Genomic DNA, 20,710 nt, shown 5'->3' with positions numbered 1-20,710 from the left:
TGCCTCAGACTCCAGGGCCTGCATACTTTATATCACATGTGGGATTTACACCCAATGCAGAGTAAATGTGATAAGATAAATGTACATTCAAAACTTGTGACTGCACAAGTATACTTTCATAGTTCTGTTAAATTCATCCAGTGAGGGTGGCTCAGAATCAGTCATAGTTTAGAAGGAGTTTTCTGCCTGGTTGAAGAGAAACAATCAGTTAAATAAATATCTTGTTTTTAAAGCTACTGAGGGGCTTACTCACTTTAAAAGATATGTTTAATGTCTATTTACATCCTTACTCCCCTAGGTCCAAGTGTAGTGCATTGGTTTTCTAAGGCTGCCATAAAAAAATACACAGCCTGAGTGGCTTAACCCACAGAAATTTGTTTTCTCTCAGTTCTAGAGAAGAGAGTGCACACCCCTGGCATCTCTTTGCTTGTCCACATTCTTCTTCTTATAAGGACACCCGTCAGATTGGATTAGAGCCCACCCTAATGGCCTCACTTTAACTTAATCACTAATTCAAAGGCCCTATCTCCAAATACAGTCACATTCTGAGTTTACTGGGCATTAGGGCTTTAACATACAGATTGGGTGGGGGGAGGCACCAATTCAGCCAGTGACAGTGGATAAGTGAAATGAATTAATTGATGTTGCTGGATGTGTTGTCTAAGTTTAGGAGAGTAGAGCAGGAGACTGCAGAACTACTTGGGAAAAGAGTGCCCGAAGAAGTTACATAGATGGCATTGATTTTATGGCTGCACAGTCAATAAAGATTGATAAAAGTAATTTGAAAACCATAAAAATTATTGATTCATTTTCTTTCCTGGAAAATTGTAGCTTCTATTTTATTATTTAATACATGAATCCATTCTGGAAGGAGTATTAGAGATACCACGAGAAGTGATGACCCATTTTTAAAAAAGGGAAATTGTTTTATCATACTTTAGAGAAAAATGCATATTTTCTTGCTGATAGACAATTAATTTAATACTCTAATTTTTCTCTTATGTATCATGGATTTTTTAAGTTTGATGTTATTAAAATTATGATAAAATATTTTTGCTTTAGGCTACTAGAAAAATTAAGGTGTTGAGTTCTATCCAAAGGAACATTTAAGTAGTATTGTAGGAAGCTAACCTGTCGTCTTTATGTCTTCCCCTTTCACTCTTTGAGACATGTCTTTACCATCTTTGGCCATTTCTAGGATTCTATTTTCTTCTGACTGCTTTATGTGAATATAAAATTTAAAAATTATTACAGTCTATTCAACAAACGTTTAGTAAGTATCTGCAATGTTCAAGGAAAACTGTTAGATTCTATGTGGGCTATAAAGATGAATAAAGCATGTCCTTAATGAGATGACAGTGCAATGGGGGAGAGACAATGTGTCGAAAATAACTAGAGCACAAAGCAGAGTGAAAATGCATTAAGGAGAAGACAAATACAGAAGTAATTCTGATGTTGGAAGGATTGTTTAGTGCTGTGGCATTAGGAGAAAACTTCCTAAAGCAAGTGGCACTTAAACTTCCTGTTAAAGCACAACTGGAGTTTCTATAAAAAACTATGGCAAGTGTGTGCATACAGGTTCAGAAGCAGAAAGTGCAGAGATGATCCAGAAAACTCCAAGTCCTATCCTGTTGAAACTATAAGGATAGCCTAGCATAGGCTGGTGGGACTCAGTGGAACCATGTTAAAAGGTTCTAAATGCCAAGTTACTGACCAAACATCAAAATTCTTTATCAAGTGTGCTTAAATGGGAGAGCTAGCCTCATGGTTTCTTTTGACCCTCTTGAGTGGTGCATCCAGTAGAGTGTGATAATGTTGTGACAATCACTATGACTTTCCCCATCTAATTATTATATTTGCCTATTTTTTATTTTTTATTTTGCTTCTGTCCCTGGATGCTAAGTGAATATAAAATGTCATGAGATTTTGAAAATTCAGCTCCATTTATGAAATTCCTGCAGTGTATAATGCAATGAGAGACATAGGGAGGGATGAGACATGTTTATAGCTGTTAAGGACTTGACATTTTACCTGTCATCTCATTCAAAGCCATATTATTTCAGTTCCTGGGATTGATAAATAAACTAGGAAGGTAGCTGATATAGCAATTTAAAAATATCAACTTAGCCTGGCTGGGCCTGGCTCAGCAGTTGAGCATCGACCTAGGATCCAGGAGATCATGGTTCAATTCCCAGTCAGGGCACATGCCTGGGTTGTGGGCTTAATCCCCAGTCGGGGGCATGCAGGAGGCAGCCGATCAGTGACTCTCTCATCATTGATGTTTCTATCTCTCTCTCTCCCTCTCCTTTCCTCTCTTTGAAATCAATAAAGATATATATATATATATATATATATATATATATATATATATATATATATATATATATCTCAACTTAGAATCAGACAGATCAGCATTTGAGGCTAGTTCTAGCACTTTCTACTATACGGTCTTGGGTCAGTTACTTAGGCTCCTAATCTTAGTTTCTTCATTGTAAAATAGAGTTAGCTACCTTATAGTACTGTTAAAAGTATTAAATTAAAAGAATGCATGCAGAGCAGAACACTTACACAAAGTCATAGTAAGAAATACTGGTCTTTATGATTTTTTTAAAAGACTATTTCTTTTCTTCAGTTTTCTTATTTCTAAGTAGAAAAATGAAGTCCGCAGAAGTTGAACCACATGATGCATAGTATGTGAAGAAAATGTTTTCTGGTTTATTTATTACTGCATAGCAAACCACTCCCCAAATTTGGTGACCTAATACAATTTACTTTTATCTCTCATAGTTCTGTGGGTTGCCTTTACTCAACTGGGCAGTCCTGACTCAGAGTCTTTCATGCAGTTTCAGTCTAATGTGGCAGTGGGCTAAGGTTTTCTGAAGACTCTGCTGCAAGGCTTTTCATGTGACTATCTGATCACCTTCTTCTGTGCGTTCTCTCTTTTCTCTCTCTCTCTCTCCCTTTCTGTCTCTCCCTCTTTCCTTCCCTTCATATCTCTTCTCCCTCTTTCTCTCTCTCTCTCATCTCTTTCTCCAGGGCCCTTTATCCAATGGTGGTCTCATTTGTAAGCACACCTGTCATTTTCACTGGAAAAGCTGCCACAAGGCCTAACCTGACTCAGAGAGGTGGAGAAATAGACCTTACTCCTTGACAGGGGCATGGAAGGTGACATTGTACAGGAGCATGTGAATGAGGGATACTGTTGGCACTTTGTGGCAGTCATTTTAAAAGTTCTGTAAAAATATTAAGGTAGACAGTAGTTGTCTTCATTTTTCTGATGAGAAAACTGTGGGTCAAGGATGTGAAGAGTTAGCCAAGGTAACTTCATTGTTAAACAGAAGTGCTTGACATGGAGCTCTGGCCTCTGAATCCAAACTGGGTCTTCTGGGAAAGTCACCCTCAGCTCGTCCTCACAGAACTCGGCATGAGTTCCCTACAGAAATGGGAAAGACCATCGAAGCTAAAAGCAGTGATCTTCTTCCAGCTCCCTACACATCTAGGTATCACCCTCACCTTCTCTAGCTGTGCCCTTGCCCATCTCTTATGAGCCCTCAGTTTCATCATCTTTAAAATGGAGATAATAGCACCTTCCCATCAAGTTGAATGATGATTACTTGAGTGTAAAACATGTAAAGTGCTTAAAACAGTGCCTGATACATGTGTGTTCAGTACTTTATAATTATTGCTATTATTATTACAATTCAACTTCTTTAGGATTAGGATAGGGATGTGTATTATTGTTTCTTTCTCCTTATTATCAGTCCTTCCTAAACCAACTCTCTTCTACAGGGATGATTTTTCCCTAGGTTACCTCCTAATTGCCCAAATCAGGAGAATTTTCATTGCTATTTTTATGTACACTTCCTGTGCATTCAAAATGCCCTGCATCCTTGGTGTTCATGGATTTCACCCTTTCCTGGCTGCTTCAGGCAGCCCATGAAGCTGAGCAGGTTGCAAGGTGCTCAGGGTCACATAATCTAAGGGAAAGCAGTGCACATCAAAAATAAGAGTATTATATTTATTAAGACAATTTTCCAGCAGGTGGCAGTAACATTTTCTGGTCTAACAAAATCAGTATCTTGTGACAACTTTTTGATAGATGGAGTACAGTGGCATGAAGGGGAGGCTCCTTTTTCTAACTCACACAAAGGCACCAGGTGGGCTGGGAGTGACCCTACTTCTGACTGTTCCTCCTCTACTGCCTTCACCAGATAATCTCCTTTGCCTGTCTCTTAAATGCCACTGAGGTTCTTTTCTCAACTATGTGACTCACTCCATATACTCTAACTGGGTAATTTAATAGACTCTCACTATTGTAAAACTATCAGCTTCTTGCTAATGAGTCCTAAATCTTTCACTTCAGCATAGACATCTCCTTTGAGTCTAGAAATCTAGCTGCCTCCTGGATATCTTCATATATCCACATAGAAAACTCCTATTGAAAGTGTCAAAAACCAATTCATTACCGGCCCCTCAAAAATGAAAGCTGGGAATCATTTTTAAAGCAAGACAACCATGTTATTCTTTATCAGTATTTCCATGGAAAAGTTCAGTCTCACCTTCATGCATGAAATGTGTATTGGGAAAAACAAAAGAGTGTATGTTTGTGGGAGTCTCCCTCTAGCTTCCATCAAAAGAAATATTGCCCCCAAGCTGAGGATATGGCATATGCCTGAGCCCCCAGGATCTCCTCTAGTTCACCTTGCTCTTTCTGGTGGGTCCAGAAGGGAGAAAGAAATTGGTCTTCCCTTCTTTTGGGCATTGATTGGTTTAGAAAAGAGATTCATCCTGTTTTACCAGTTTCATTGATCCATTCAAATTAGAATATCTATGAGTTATGCTAGACTTCATCTGCTCCTCCAGTACCTTTATCCTTTAAATTACTAAATTAATGCCTAAATGTTTTTTAATGTGCTCTCCTCTCTCTACTCCCATTTTCATTATCCCATTGTAGGCTTGTTCTGTCCCTCAGCTGGAAATTTAAATAAACTTCTTACTGTACTTACTGTATAAGATGTTGCCATTTTATCTTATTATTATATATTTTTATATAGCTGATGGATGTATCTATCTAAAGTACAAATCTAATATTGTCATCCCCATTTAATTCATTTTTAAGGATTCCTGTTACCTGTAGGATAAGTTCAACTCCAGCCCATTATTCATCTCTGGCCTAACCTTCTTCAGGAGGCTTTCTCTGACCTCACCTTCCAGGAATCCTCCTTCCGTGTGTCTAGGATACCTACATTTCCTTATAATTATACACATACGTTGTGTTATAAAGCTCAATTGATGTCTCTCTACCACTAGACCTAGAGCTTCTTAAAGACTCAATCTTCCTTCTTCATATTCACAGGGCCTAGAACAGTGCTTGAGACATATGAAGTGTTCAAAACTGTTTTGAATGAATGAAAGATGAGTGTCCAACAGAATGACTGAAGGAGGTTTATAAAGGAGTTTTCACTGAGGTCAGTTATGAGGAAAGAGATACTTTTAATACACAGAGGGAGAAGGTAAAGCCTTCCCCAAAAGGGATTTGGACAAAGGGATTATAAAACTTCAGAGGCATGAGTGAATGAGAGAGCTGTTCAAGTCCTTACCGGAGTTCTCCTTTTTCCTCTATACAGCAGAATTCATTATGAAGAAGTTTGTTCTCTTGTCTCTCATATTTTGGTATTTGTCCTTCCTGGCCTTCTCTTTACATTAGCATAAAAATTCCCATGTCTGCTTATTCAGTATTTTTATTCTCTAAAGACAAGAACCCACTGAGTCTGAGAATGTACCTGAACTAGCTCAGCATTTTAAATATGGACAAGTCCAAACATTTTTATTTTATTAGTCTGGCCTCATCTTCCACTGCCTCCAGCCTCACAACCTCCTCACTCATGGATCCATGCTGAGAGGAAAATATACAAAGTAACCAGGCAAACCACTTTCTTTTAAATGCCCAGTAAGATTTTTCTGACCATTGTAGGTTCCATGTTCTCTTGTGAAGTGGATACTAGAATATGATTAAAGGTTGACATAATTCATTCTCATACTTTTAAATATATAGTGTCCCAAAAATGTATACACACTTTAACAGCTGATAACTCACTTAATTTTGAAAATGAGCTGTGTGTTAATAAATACTGACTTTATAATCATTCGAAGTTGTGTATACATTTTTTTGGGACACCCTGTATAGATATATTTTATCTTCTAAGATTATAATTATACACTATGTTAAAGAAAGAAATGTACATAAATAACAAAGAAAAATTACCTCTTTTCTTTTAATCTTAAGTTTCCCCCTTGTTCTCATGGTTTTAAGGTGTCTTAAAGCTGGAAAAGATTGTCGACATTATTGAAAGATTTTATTTATTTAGGTATTATTTAAGCCAGAGATTTCACCAGTGCTTCTGGAACTACCTCTCCATTACCAGCAACCTCCTGTGCACCCTCAACCTCCTCTTCAAATGTTTCCTTTACCTTCTTGCCTTAACAGAGCATGAGTCTTTCCTGAAAACCACCATCCTTGGATTCTGCTCTTGAATGTTGAGGCCATCGTCTTTCTGACCACTTGTCTCCCACTCTCTTGTTAAAACTCTGCTCATTGGAGGCCCATGGCAGTCAGGTGTATCCACCTTGACCCCCTTTGCCACTATTTATTAAATTTAATTATGTTTATTTTGTTTTCCTGGGATGTAGGCAATTAACTTACAATCTTACTCAGCCTTCCAAGCCCTTCCATTATCCGACACATGAGAGCCTCTGAGCTCCTAGCTTTCCACCAACTTAACCGCTTTCTCCTCTACTCCACTTTAGCTCCCATTTTCATGGTCACAACTAGATCTTAGCAACCATAACTGCTCTGCTTCCCAAATCGCTAAGGCAGACACTTTGGTTGGCTTTCTTCCTAATTTGCTCTGCCAAGTATTCACAGTTACAGGATTCTCTAGTCTCACCAGGATTCCAGTCTGTTGGTCCTTCTATCTTCTAACCTGCCCTTCCTGTACTTGCTTCCCTTTTCATCTATTGTGCATTCCATGGTGTAGCATTTCAATCGCTCTTCATTCTCCTGATGGCAACTTAAATTCTCTTACTCTTGTCCCCTCCCCTACCTCAGCCTACCCTGCAGCTCACATTTTATTTTATTTCCGTCCTTACAAAACCTTTTCCTGGCTCAGGCCAGCTATCCATGTTCTCATCGCCTCATGTGGAGCTGTGGAGAATGTCCAGTCCAATTCACTGGACAAGGCCTATCAGTAGCCCTGTGGATAGCGCCCCCCAAGGCAGCATCCCCCACGGTCGCTCCTGCCTGCTCAGCCCACCTCCTTCTGCACAGCAGTGAGATTCAACGTTTTTCACTCTCTTCAAGCGCTCCTCCTACTTTCATCACACTTCACATCCTAACAGAAAAAATGGATGATATCAGACTGAAATGTTCTTATCTTCAAGCTACCCAGCATATAAAGCATCTATATCTACATGAATTTCACCCTCCTTTCCCTCTGTGACAGCAGAAATGCCTTCTGTTTTCCAGGCTTTGGGTTTCATTTCTATCTATGCTTTTAAGTCCATCTTCTCTCCTCTCTCGGGGATTTTGCATCACTGATATTTCCTTCTCTCTCCTGTGCAGCCTACCTCTGCCTCAATCAATCCTTCTAAACGACTCTTCAACATATGCAAGTCCCTCCCTTTCAAACAAAGCACACGTCCCTCAAGTCACTGCTCTATTTCTGCCTCTACTTTAATGCTAAACTGCTCAAGAAGTTATGGGCACTTGCCAACTACCAGTCAGCCCTTTACCCACTTTAATCTGCCTTGCCACCTTTTTATTTCCACCAAAACAGTTTGCTCAACAATTTATATTTATGTTGCTAAACTCAAAGGATATATGTAAGCCCTTACCTAATTTATGCTTTCGATACGAGGTCAGTATTGCTAAAGATGCTCTTCTGATTATCTTCCTTTTGCTTGTCTGCTTCTGCTCCTCTGCCCTAATATTGAACGTTAGCAGCTTTTAAGGCATAGTCCCTGTCTCATTCCTCCTCACAAGTTCATCGACATCCATTGTTTCAATTCCCACTAAAAGACAGGTGACTCGAAAACAGTTTATTTTGGACAGGGGTGGGGAACATCCCACCTGCGGGCTGTATAAGGCCTGTGGAATCATTTGGTCTGGCCCTGCCAAGGCAACTGCAGGTGGGCCTCGAAAGTTAATAAACCTAGCAGCTTTTTTCATTGCTAATTTTTAAGTTGATAGTTTTATATGTCCCTCGAATGATGTTATAAATATCCAAATGACCCTTAGCAGAAAAAAGGTTCCCCACCCCGGATTTATGACCTCTCCTCTAAGCTACAGGGCTACATATCCAACTGCCTTTGGATATCTTGGTATCCAGCCGATAATCTATCTTCTCTCCCAAACCAGATTTTTATTTTTGGTGCTCTGACATTATTTAATGGTAACACAATACATTTAGTTGTGTACACCAGAAAGAAAATGAAATTCTCCCTCTTACACAAACCTCAGCTTCAATCCATTACCCTGTCTTGTCCGTTTTACATCCTAAATAGCATTCAACTTAGTTCACTTCTTTTTTCATCACCACCTTTTGTCCAAGATGGTTATCACTTGCCTAGAGTACAGCCATAGGCTCCTAAATGATGTTCCCACATATATTTTGACTTTCCTTCAGTCTAGCCTACTCTGGAGCAGTAGCTCTGGACCGGGAGTGAGTTGGCTCCCCACGGGAGATTTAGCAAAGTCTGAACACACTTTCCATCATCACCACTAGGGAGCAGTGCTACTGGCATCTAGTGAGGAGAAACAGGGAATGCTGCTAAACACCCTACAGTGCACAGAATAGCCCACAACAAAGAATTATCTGGTTCAAAATGTCAATGGTGCTAAGGTTGAGAAAAGCTACTCTAGAAGTGGACTGAGTTTGTCACACTGCAGAATGATTCTGTCATGGGTGCACATGTACACCCCCACACACATGCGCGCACACACACACACGTGCGCGCAGTTAAAATTCTTTAGTAATTCCCCATACAGCTAAGACCAGAATAGTAAATATGGCCCTCGAGGTCCTTTGTGACCTATCCTGCATCTACCTTGGCAGGTCACCCAGCACCGTGCTGTCTCTCAGGCTCCCTGCTCCACTGTGCTTCCTGTCAGCCGAAGACATGTGCACATTTTCTCTCCACCTGGAAAGTTCTTCACTTAGCTAAACCCTATTTTGTCCTTCAAATATCAGCTGAAGATTCTTTCCCCAGGGGAGCTTTGCGTGACCTTCCTCACCAGATTAATTTCAAACACCCAGAGTCTATGTATCTCTCCTTCCCAATCTGTGCATAGTTGCACATTTACGTTGATTTATGTGCTTTGTTGCTCCTTGTTTCCCTTACTGGACTGGAAGGCACAAGAGATGAATATTTCTTTATTTCAAATAAAATTACACTATAAGTGTTTGGTTATTGAATGTTAGATGTCCCATAACTAAATCTCTTCACATAACATTTGAGAAAATTGAGGCCCAGACGGGTCAAGTGACTTGAGCAAGGCCACACAGCTAATAAGTAGCAAAGGGAGGTTTCAGTTCAAGTTTCTCATCAAGTGCTACATTCCCCACCCCCCCAAACTGGCGTTTTGTGCATTTGTCTAAGCTAGTAGATTTTTTACTCAAAGGAAATCTCTTGTAGAAGCACAGTACGTAAAACAGGTTAAGAGATTAAAGCAGTTCTCTGCTTAGATTAGCCACAGCTCAATTCGACCTCATCGAAGAAATTCTTTTAGGTCTCTACACAGGTTCCTCCTCACACCTTGCCAGGGCAGTAAGGGATTGCCTCGGAATGACTTGGGTCTGATGAGCAAGACTTGAAAAGAGGGTCTACCAACTACATTCATATGTGGACTGTCTGTGGGGCCCCTTACCACCGCAGCACATGAATTCAAAATTGAGAATGCCAATATAGTATAAGTTCATGTCATCACTGGCTGAAATATTTGCTTAAACAGTTTCCCCAAATCACATTTCCAGGTTTCTATATGCAACAGGCAGATGATCCTTTCACATCATCAATAGATTCCATGGACCATGTTTAGCATTCTGACCTTTGTCAAAACAAAAATTTTCTGAATGGAATCACTACTTTTTAAGCATCTTCTCTTTATTTATCTTATTTTATTTTTGCAAATGCTAGGAGTTGGATTAAACTGCTGAGACAAAACAGACAAATGTAGCATTAGCTTCATAGCAGTCACTTTGCATGACAGTGGGAGAGGACGTCAGAGGGAACTGATGTGAGGATGCCGCGCTCATTCACCAGCTAGGAAGCTCGCACCCACATGCCATGGCACGTCTCACACTGCGCCTCAACAGCAAAAACATCGCTGCTCTTACTAACCTTTGGGTATTTGATAATAGTTGGAAACACAAATGTTAAAGGTAATGCACTGTAAAAAGTAGAAACATTTTCCTGTGTTTTTCTTTAATAAATATTTTTCTCCTATAAATGTTTTCAGTAATGAATATAGTACACATTATATAGTTAGGGAGTATTTAAAAATGAGATGATTAAACACATACCAATATTTTTTAATTATATAATTTCACATATATGTATATATATATACATTTCTATTTCAAAATTGAGCTCTCAGCTGTTAAAGTGTATGTGCATTTTGGGGTGTGTGTGTATATATATATATGCAAATGGTATGAAAATTAGAAAACATGCCAAGATATTTTTTCCAAGAGCCTTGCTTTTTGCAGCCATATTATAGATATGTAAAATGTACCTATTCTAAGAAATGTTTTAGAATTTGTAGCTGTCTCTCCAACTTGACTCACTCAGGTCAGTGGATTTAAAATATAGCAAAAGTGAAGTCATTCGTCAGGTCATTGTTTGAATGGCTGTTGTTTAGAAAACACAACCTCATGTACAAAACTCCAAAACTTTTGAGTAGCTATTGAAAACATTTAAACATTTTACTTTATTTTTTTTAAATCACTGTTGCTTCTCAGTTGGCTTATTTACTTAATTTTTATCATTTTTTATTCAAAGTAATTAGTATGATTGACTTGGTTTGTTTTATTGGAATATATTACTCATTCTTTAAAATAAGAAATGCTAGACTCCCTGTTTTAAAATATCCTTTATACTTTTTTTTTCCTTTGGGAACCTTTATTTCTCCAATTTTGAATTAGGTTCTCAAAGAAGTAATTTCACAATCTTTATGAATTGCCAAAATGTACTTACTATATGGTGGCTGAATAGTTTATAATTTGGGAGCACTATAATTACTAAGATTATCATTATGAGGTGAGCATAACATTAAAAATCTCATTTCCTTCTGTCTTAAGCATATAATTTTGATATATTGCTACTTTTTTGGAATCTCTGATGGATATTTCTTAGGCCTCAGGAAGTTGCATGTATTAACATATTAGTTTGTATTATGACCCTTATTTCTCCCTTTTACTAGAGAAAAAATGAGCCACATGAAAGTAAAACTAATGCAGAAGTAGGGCTAGTGGCAGAAAAGTAAACTAAGCATCGACATCTGTTTGCAGTTCTTTGCTAAGTTATCAAAATTTTTCCTGAAGCATATTGGAAAACATCACTCATAGAAATCCCCTCCCTCTCTCACTGCTGCCTTCTAAACCCCCTGAAAACCACATCTGTTTCCCACTGATAGCTTTTAACACACATCCCTTTCATGTCTTCTAACAGGAAGTGGAAATAGAGAGAAGTTTGTGTTCACCAACATTTAAGAGTCACCCTGGGAGCCAGTCCGATGATTTTGTGAAAGATTCAGACAAGAAAGGCGAGGAAACATCTTTTGACAAGATATCACCTGAAAGTGGTCACGGCCACATCTATGAAGGTTAGAATAATATTTTCATTTTATTTCTTGGGATCATACATTGTATAACATAGATGGTTAAATAAAATATGTGAAGGTTTTACTTAAAAATTAGTAAGAACAAAGATGACAGAAGATAGCTCAAGGAGCACAATTCAGGAAAAACAGGTATATTTAAAAACTTTTATCTTCATTATATTTGACTTAAATTTAAAAAATTAAATAAAATCTATTTTAATTGATTATAAACCAGTTCAACAAGCATTTTCAATATTAGACTTTTGAAATAATGCATTTGATTGTCATTTGACCTTTTCTTTTGTGAAGAGAAAAAAAAACATATTTTTTTTTCCTCTTTGTGGGGTAAAAAAGAATAAAATATAAGTAACTGTCAGGCAAAATTTAAAAAAATTAAAATACCTTCAGTATCTCTTTTTCAGACAATTAAACTAAATGTGCTTAATGAATTCAGAATAAAAAATAATGATAGTGTCATAATTGAAAGGAAAACCTCATAAATTTGATTAATGTTTTATGATGTCATTAAAAAATTAATAGCTTATATGTTAGAAATTACAGCATTAATATAACTTTCAACTATGACAAAAGTGCAAAATATAAATAATTTATTGGAAAATGCAGATATCATTTATTACTTCTGATTAGTCACATTCTGGATTTTTCCATTTTAGACAGGTAATGCATATTTTAGTGTTTGTGATGTTTGCTAAAGATCATAATTAGTACAACTTTTAGAACCTCATTTCCTGTATATATATTTATACATACCCAGCTGTCAAGTTGCCAGTCAGCAGGAGCAATGTGGCATAGTCTATGGAATGTGACAGACAGTTCACACTTTGGGAAAGCAAATGATACTCTGCTTTAAAACTTTGCTATTTAAAGTGTCATCTGTGAATCAGAGCATGAGTATCACCTGGAGACGCATTACAAATGCAGAACCTTGGGCCCCACACCCGTCCTAATGAATCAGAACCTGCATTTTAACAAGATCCTCAGTTGACTCAGGTGCACATTAAAGTGTGAAGAACTATACAGTGCTCAGACTGAACCTCAGCATAATTTCCATATGAGTTGGCCCATTCTGATTCCAGCTCGTGTAGGTAATTTGGAGTGGGTGGTGGGTGTGGGAAGAATAAAGGAGAGTTAGCTAATGATGAACTGGGCATGGATTACTAACTACATGTAAATTGCGATCTCAATCTCTATCTTTCATTTTCAATTCTTTTTTGTATGCCCAATTGATATCCTAATGTGATTAGTATTAGTCTTGAGGAATTTACTCCACATATTTCTGGCCTGTGATTAAACTTTATGTGCACTTGCAAAAGAATTAGATTAGCAGAGGCCTAAAAAGGGAAGTTGTAGGGGATGATTTATGTTCTGATGATGCTGGCCCATGGAGATCTTAGAGTAGGAAAGCAAATATGAGGTTGGCAAACTGATCAAAATTACATGAGATGAACAACTCTACTCATCTCACCTTACTTCCCTCCTGTGTTTTCTTTGCTTTCCATGCAAAGATTTTCAAAAGGCTCTTTATGTTACAAGCTTAGAAAAGGTTCTCTGGAAAGTATTCATTACTTAGTATCAGGATCTGACTTAAATGTAAGAGTGACCTCAAAATTTCCATGTATTTTGAAAATATCAAGAGCTAAACTTAAAAACACTGGATGGCCCCCGATGTGTGTGGCTCAGTGGTTGAGCATTGACCTATGATCCAGGAGATGGAGGTTCAATTCTCAGTCAGGGCACATTCCCAGGTTTTGGACTTGATCCCCAGTAGGGGGCGTGCAGAAGGTAGCCTTTCACTGATGTTTTCATCTCTCTCTCCCTTTCCCTTCCTCTCTCTGAAATTAATAAAACCATTAAAAACAAACAAAAACACTGGATGGGAAAATTGCTCTAAGGATGAATATAGCAGTGTGATAAATGACATAAATGGAGCCATTTCTAAATGGAAGCAGAGCTGATATTCCAGAGGATCTACAGTTCTTGTTCCCTGAACCTTTGGACCTGGCCAAAGCACAATTGTTTTATAAACAAGTGTTCATAAAGACAGCAGGAAAGCAGACATCCTGATCACAAGGACTGATGATTATGGACCTCCAGTCTGAAGCTAGAATCATTAACTGATCATGTATAGCTAAGAGTAGCTCACTTGTCAACACCAGTAGTATTTTTAAAAATAATTTTCATGTAATTATTCCTCTCCTTCTTCTCAAAAAAAAAACACCCTTGCTTTCACTCTGCAATCAGGACACTTTGGGTTTCTGCCTGAATCTATGCTTCCAGAATTGAGAGCTTCACATATTAAACATTTTAAGTGGCCTCAACAGTTTCAAACTTGAAGGCACTATTTATTCTTTCATAAACAGCAGAATTTTTAAAAATAAACTTACAATAGATTATTAAAATATAGCTACCTAATATTCTGCATTTTTAGAATTTAGTCAAATCAATGTAAATTGATAATTCCATCTCAGAGCTCAGGAATAGAGATGGTTGTAGGCTTAGCTCCCGCCCCTTATCCTCAACTACAGGTCCCAGGTAGCAGCACCAAAAGGCACTAGCATTGCCCCCAGACTCCTTCCTGTGGATGCTGAACCACTCCTAAGTTGTGTTTAATTGCTCTCACCACCCACCCTGATTTGATCTATTCAACTTTCTTCACGGATGTATTTGTGCCAAGTAAATCATGGTGCTTCCTGTACATGCCAGTGCATTCCATTCACCTTTTCTTTGGGATGTACTCTAATGGTTAGTTGTTTTAGTGATTCCAGGAAGACTTAGCTCACTGGAAATTAATGCCAAGCATGACAAATCCATAATTAGACAAATTTGGGTGATGTGATAGATATGAGAGAAAAATAAATAAACCTATATAACTGGTTTTGACTAACTGTATTGTAGTTATATAAAAATCTGATCTATAGAATTTCCTTAAGATATTTTAAAACCAGTAAATTGAAAATAGAATATTTAATCTTAGCTACTGATTTGCATAGTTTGTTCTACCTGTATGTAGAGTAAAAATCTATTTTTTTCTGCTGACAATTTCTGGATCAAAGGATGCTTCAAATAGCACAAGTGATTGCACAATGTTCTTCAAGTTTAAATTACTTGGGATTTTTTAATGTGACAATTACCTACTTTTCACTTTTATTCTCTGTACCATAATTTTAATATTAATCTTCTAAGTTATCAAGGTGTAAAATATTAACAGGTAAAATATACATTCAAAGTTGCTCTTTTAAGACGTTTGTAATAAACCTTGGAAATTACTTGCTGTATTTCTCTTTTCACTCTGCTCCATTAAAGCTAAATTCATTTTTTTTCTTATAATGGCTATTCATCTTATCTGGCAGGTTTTACAAAACAACCTGAGGCTTCTGTTCTTTTTCATTTTCTACTTCTGTTTAAGTGGTGGGATCCTTTCAGTTATTAATGTTTCTAAAGTAATGGGTGTATGTGCACTATATGTAGCTGGGTGTGAGTGATTGCTAGTTACATATTTTATTTTTCACTTAAAATCAGAATTTTTAGAGTAATGCTTTTTTGTGATATAGAAGTGTTCCATACGTGTGCTGTTCAAGGCGGTAATACTAGTGGCTATTAACCCCTTGAAAAGTTGCTAGTGTAACTCACCAACTTAATTGATACTTTCATTGAATTTTAATTCATTTAAATGTAAGTAGTCACCGTTTTGGACAGCACAGTTTTAGCAAATGTCATTTCTCCAAGGAGCTTGTCATTCACCCTTCTCGTAGGAAGGGATCCAGATGCTAGTTGTTCATTACACATTATCCTTTCTTTGCCTTTATTAAAATGTATATGGGTAACAGTACAGAGAATTCATGTCAGCAAAATAAATAAATAAATAAGTAGCAATAATCCACATATTAAAAATATTGCCTTCAAGAGCTAATGATGGTCTCTTTCTATAGTATTTCTTAGTGATAAAATTAAGAAAAAATAGTTTTACCTGTGCTCCTTTTTCAAAGTGCTGAAAAACAATGTTTTGTCACTGGAATACAAATATCTGCTGGGAGGCTATGAATTTGCCATAATATCTTTTCTAGAGTTTAATTGTCTCAGGTCAGGAAGCAAACCGTTCTCTAAATACTTAAGGTCAACAAAGTTAAATGAAATGCAGTAACAGGATACTTTAAAATTAAAAGAACCATTCCTTTAATAAAAAAAAAAGGGGGGGGGCTTCATTTGGAAACATAAATCAGGCATTAGTCACAGAGCGGCTCCAGCGAAGGCCACCGGCCCCATTGGTTCTGCTCTGCCTGACTCATGCTCTCTAATGAGACTCAGAGGACGGGTTTTCTGACCTAATCTCACAGCACAACACACCACGATGGAGCCAAGACTCCAAAACTGGCTTCTGCTTCCAGACCAGCTTCCTTACCCACCTGTACCTTCTTTCATGCCTTAGACCATCTCCTTAGACCACGAAGCAGCCATGTTATTTTAATTTGCGTAAGAGACATTTCATTAATAAAAATATTTTAAATATTTTTTATTTTAACTAATCCTAAGGTGACCACCTTTATAAAGTGAAGAATTCTTTTGTTATATCAAAATTGTTTGATCTGCTTGATCTGTTTACTCAATTTGGTTGTGTGTGTTTTTTGTCTTTCTTTAAGTGCGTTTTACCTGCGCTGTTTCAATGGCTCCCACATGTTCCTTTAGTCACTTTTATAGTCAGTGAGTCAAAACAAATTCCTGAGTTAAATCATGGGCTCTACTGGAAGGGGCAGCTGGAAGTTTTCTATTCTGAGGAAATTATAATAAAAGGTCTATTCATGACATCTTTCACATGGTTACTAAAATTCAGCCCCTTGGAATGCTGGAAAATGCCCACTGATTAATATTCAAAATCCCACAAACTCATTTTGAACTTGTGCGTGGTCATACTTAATTTTAAAACATGATGCCATCAAAGAAAGAGAAAAACAAATATAAATATCTCTCTTGAAAATCATTCATTTATTTGACCTCCTTGCAGTTGGAAAGAACTAAATATTATTTTAGCCATTCTGACTGTAGAATCAGAAATGTGTATTCCTAGAGAATATTTTTGTCATGCTGTTTTCATTTGTCCTATCGTTCACTTAGCAAGTATTTACCGAGTGCCCGTATGCACCAGGTATCATTCCGGATGCTTGAGGACATCAATGAATAAAAGAGACAAGAGAGAAAAGAAAACCCTTGCCCTCATGCAGCTTGAATTCTAAAAGGGAGGAACCCATCGTGAACAATAAAAACAGTGAAAAAGTAAATTACATCTCAGATGGTAATAAGTGACATGAAAACTATAGGATAGAGGGGATGGGGCGTGATGAAGGTTTGCAATTTTAATTAGGATGGTCATGGTCAGCCAACAACAGGAACATGACATTTAAGCAAAGACTTGAATAAAATATTTTCTCTTTATTTTTAAAAGCATACGAAGTCACATTTTTAATGTATTCAAAACAAATATGTCCAGGAAGATTTGAGGCAGAATCCTTCCTGGGTGATTGAAGCAACTACAATGCTAGTTTCTCTCCAGTTACTTGAAGCAGAGGAAAAATAGACGTCAATAAAATGCTTATACCTTGCCACTGTCACCAATGCCAAGAGCATAGGACTCCACCGCCCTTCGTTTCTCAATATGTGCCCTATACATTTGAGCTTTTTATTGCTCTGTTCTCATCTCCAGAGGATAGGCCCAGAGAGGAAGAAAGGCGTTTAGGCAGAATCACAGGGCTGACTGAAGACCTGGCGCCCATACAAGGGAACCAAACCAGAAATTGGTTATTCCAGGGGAAGGGACATGGGAATCATTACCTAATAGGTTTGAAATTAGAATGTCAGTACGAAGCTGAAACACAAGAACCCCACATCTTAAATTGAGTTCATGATTCCATGTGTTTATCCAGGTTGGCACAGCTCATGTGACCGTCAGTGTTCCAAAATAAAGGCAGCGTAGGGGGTTCACAAATGTGGTAGGTCCACACTGGACGAGTTGGTTAACAGGTGTTGGGTGGTGCAATCCTAGCTGGGTTTAAGAACTAAAAATGCAGTCACTAAGGATTAGTGCATGACTAAGAAAACTCGGTACTTTGAGGCAGTGATTTAGAAAGAAAGGGAAGTGGGAAAGAACAGGAGAGGCAGAGAGGAAGAGGGTGGGGAGAAAAAGAACAGAGAGAAACGAAAAACAGGAAAGGAAGAACAAAGGCAGGAAGAGAAGGGGAAAAGGTAATAAAGCTGTTCTATGGAGCTTTTGAGAAGCAGCTAGAATCCAGTTAAAGAACTGGTTTTGGTGTCAGAGACAAACACAATGGGGAAGCAGTCGCAAGACCTGTAAATTCAGCAACTGAACACGTACCGTGGGCCTTGCCCAGTGCTGGATACTGGGGAGCAGGGTATATGAAGATACAGACCCTGCTCCAGAGTAGCTCCTAGTTTTGGAAAGGAGGCAGATTCATAAACACACAGTATTAGGAGATGAAAGTGCTACAGAAGGAAGACACGCGCGAAGCAACAACTTCTGCCTCTGGTCCCAGAGATGCTTCATAGAAGCACTGATTTTCTTCTCTTTTTATTTTAATTTTTCCACTGACTCTGAAGCATGGCCTGGAGATGAGCTAGAGCAGAAAGAAGGGGTGTCTGAGAAGGGGGGCTAGGAGAAAAGTCGGGTATTCCAGGTAGATCCAGCAAAATCGTGAAGGGGCATTGAAAGTAAGGAATTTGGGGAGAATAGGGATGCTTCCACCTGCTTGATGCTTAGTGGTTCATTCCAATAAATGGTCTTATATCCCCATAACCTGGTGCCAGAGTGCGTTCTAGATTCTGAGCTGGGGGTGACACATTTCAGGTTAATTAGACTTAGCTGCTAGGTTAAGAAGGACGGTTTGAATAAAAAAAAGACGACTTGGTTTTTGTGCTTGCAGTGTTGATTAAAATGTTCATTGACATATTTGAGCAATGTTTACAAAATTGACAGAGTGGAGTTTTGGGCTATTTTTCACCATGATTAAAAAGCTAATATTCTAGGTACAAACCTAAGTTCTAGATATCCTCATATATGGAAAGAGAAATAAAAGACGCTGTGTATTATTAGCTAATTATCAATTTTCAAAACTCAGTTTTCAAGGTATATAAAGTTTTTAATTGTATTTTCAGATTTTGAACCAAATACTCGTATTAAAATTGTGTATTTTATCCACAACAATTTGTTATAGAAATTTAATATTAGAAATATCTTATATAAATATTTAACTTTGAAACATAATTTCTTATTTCTGGTTAATATACCTTCACATGGCCTTTAAAATATCAAGTGTCCATGGTGAATTATACAAATACTAACTTATTAGTAATAAATGTGAAAACCCAAGTAGTAATAGCACAGTAACTTTTCTCTTTGTGGAGTTACATTTACAGAGAGCTACATGTTTCTATATTTGGCTCTTTTTTCAACATCTATAAATATGGGGATGGGGCTAAAATAATGTTCTATGAATAAATTCTGCATGTCCCAGTTAGGATTCTTTATTTGTAACTTCCAAACGGGTGAAATAGTATATGAGGCCTCAGTTAGAAGGTACAAAAAGTCCTAGCCAAAGGGTCTCAGGAATTCTTGAAGAATACCACATAACTTTGTATTGCCTAAGACAAAAAGCAAGTTGTTCCATATTTTGAAGATCACCTATTTAAAAAAAACAACAATCCTTTCTTGCCAAACACAATAGAAATCTCACTCTGTTTAATAGTTTATTTGGTCTAATATTTCAGGACTTAACATTCTAGATAGTTCCAGTTTTCTTATGGGATATGTAATCATTCTCTGGTGACTTGGTAAGACCACTGCTTTTCATAAACATCAGGGAAAGATTTAATACACCACCTCCAAACCTATTTTATATCATCATGTCACAATACTTTGACTCATTGCTTAAATATCTTTACTCCCCATCCTTAACAATGGCATATGGGTAGATGGTGTCAGAACATGGAGCCCATTATTTTTCATATTATAAACCAAAAATTATTAAGAAATTTTAATATTAATTTTTAATGGATTTAAGTTGATAAACAGCTGGTAGAAGCAAAGCATGAATGCTCTCTAGAGGAATGCACCTTCAACTAAGGCCTCAAAAAAATCCTGAAGATAAATTTCCAATGAACATGAGCTCACCACCCGAAATCACAATATAGACAAGAAACAAAGCTACATACAAGTCAACAAGTATAACAAAGCAGAACTATACTTACATAGACATCAGGTATAAATTAAAGACTCTAGAAAGATAACTGTATATTATAGAATGTAGCTTATAAAACATCTAACATTCAAGTTAATTGGAAATGAATGTACTAGAACTTGAATAATTGCCTGTCATTAAAAAAAGTTAGATCATCTCTTTTATTATACCCAAAATTTCTTCTGGTTGGTTTAAAGAGCTAAACATAAAACTCAAAGCATAGCATATATTAGAAAAATTATAGAAATATATACTTATGACTTTAGAGCAGAAAGGAATTAATAAGAAAACTCAAAAATAGAAAACAAAAGAGAAAATATAACAGATCAATTATTATAAAAATATTAAACTTCTCTTCTATGAACAATATATTAACTAATTAAAAGACTAGAAAAATAGAAAGAAAAATATTATAGCACAAGTAACCAACAAAACTTTCACATTTGGGATATATAGAAAGTATCTACCAAAGAAGAAACAACAAAATTTAAATTTGGACAAAGTATAGGAACCAAAGAAAAACAGTGAGTAGATAATAATATGAAAATGTTGAATAGCACTATTATTA

General features: G+C 37.1%; 1 protein-coding gene across 2 annotated transcripts in view; it reads left to right on the top strand.

Moving 5' to 3' along the window:
* The window catches only part of XIRP2 (xin actin binding repeat containing 2), a 222,225-nt gene that overhangs the window by 111,225 nt on the left and 90,290 nt on the right, over window positions 1-20,710 (top strand). For both annotated transcript variants that reach the window (XM_016195682.2, XM_016195673.2), the window contains exon 2: window positions 11,728-11,881. In XM_016195682.2, coding sequence (XP_016051168.2) covers window positions 11,728-11,881 — 154 coding nt within the window. The remainder of the gene's footprint in view (window positions 1-11,727; window positions 11,882-20,710) is intronic.

This window comes from Miniopterus natalensis, chromosome 8 (assembly GCF_054644295.1).
Source record: "Miniopterus natalensis isolate mMinNat1 chromosome 8, mMinNat1.hap1, whole genome shotgun sequence".
NCBI classification, from domain to species: Eukaryota; Metazoa; Chordata; class Mammalia; order Chiroptera; family Miniopteridae; genus Miniopterus; species Miniopterus natalensis.
Note: the sequence above shows the minus strand (reverse complement) of the source record. Positions and strands in the feature narration are given on the sequence as shown.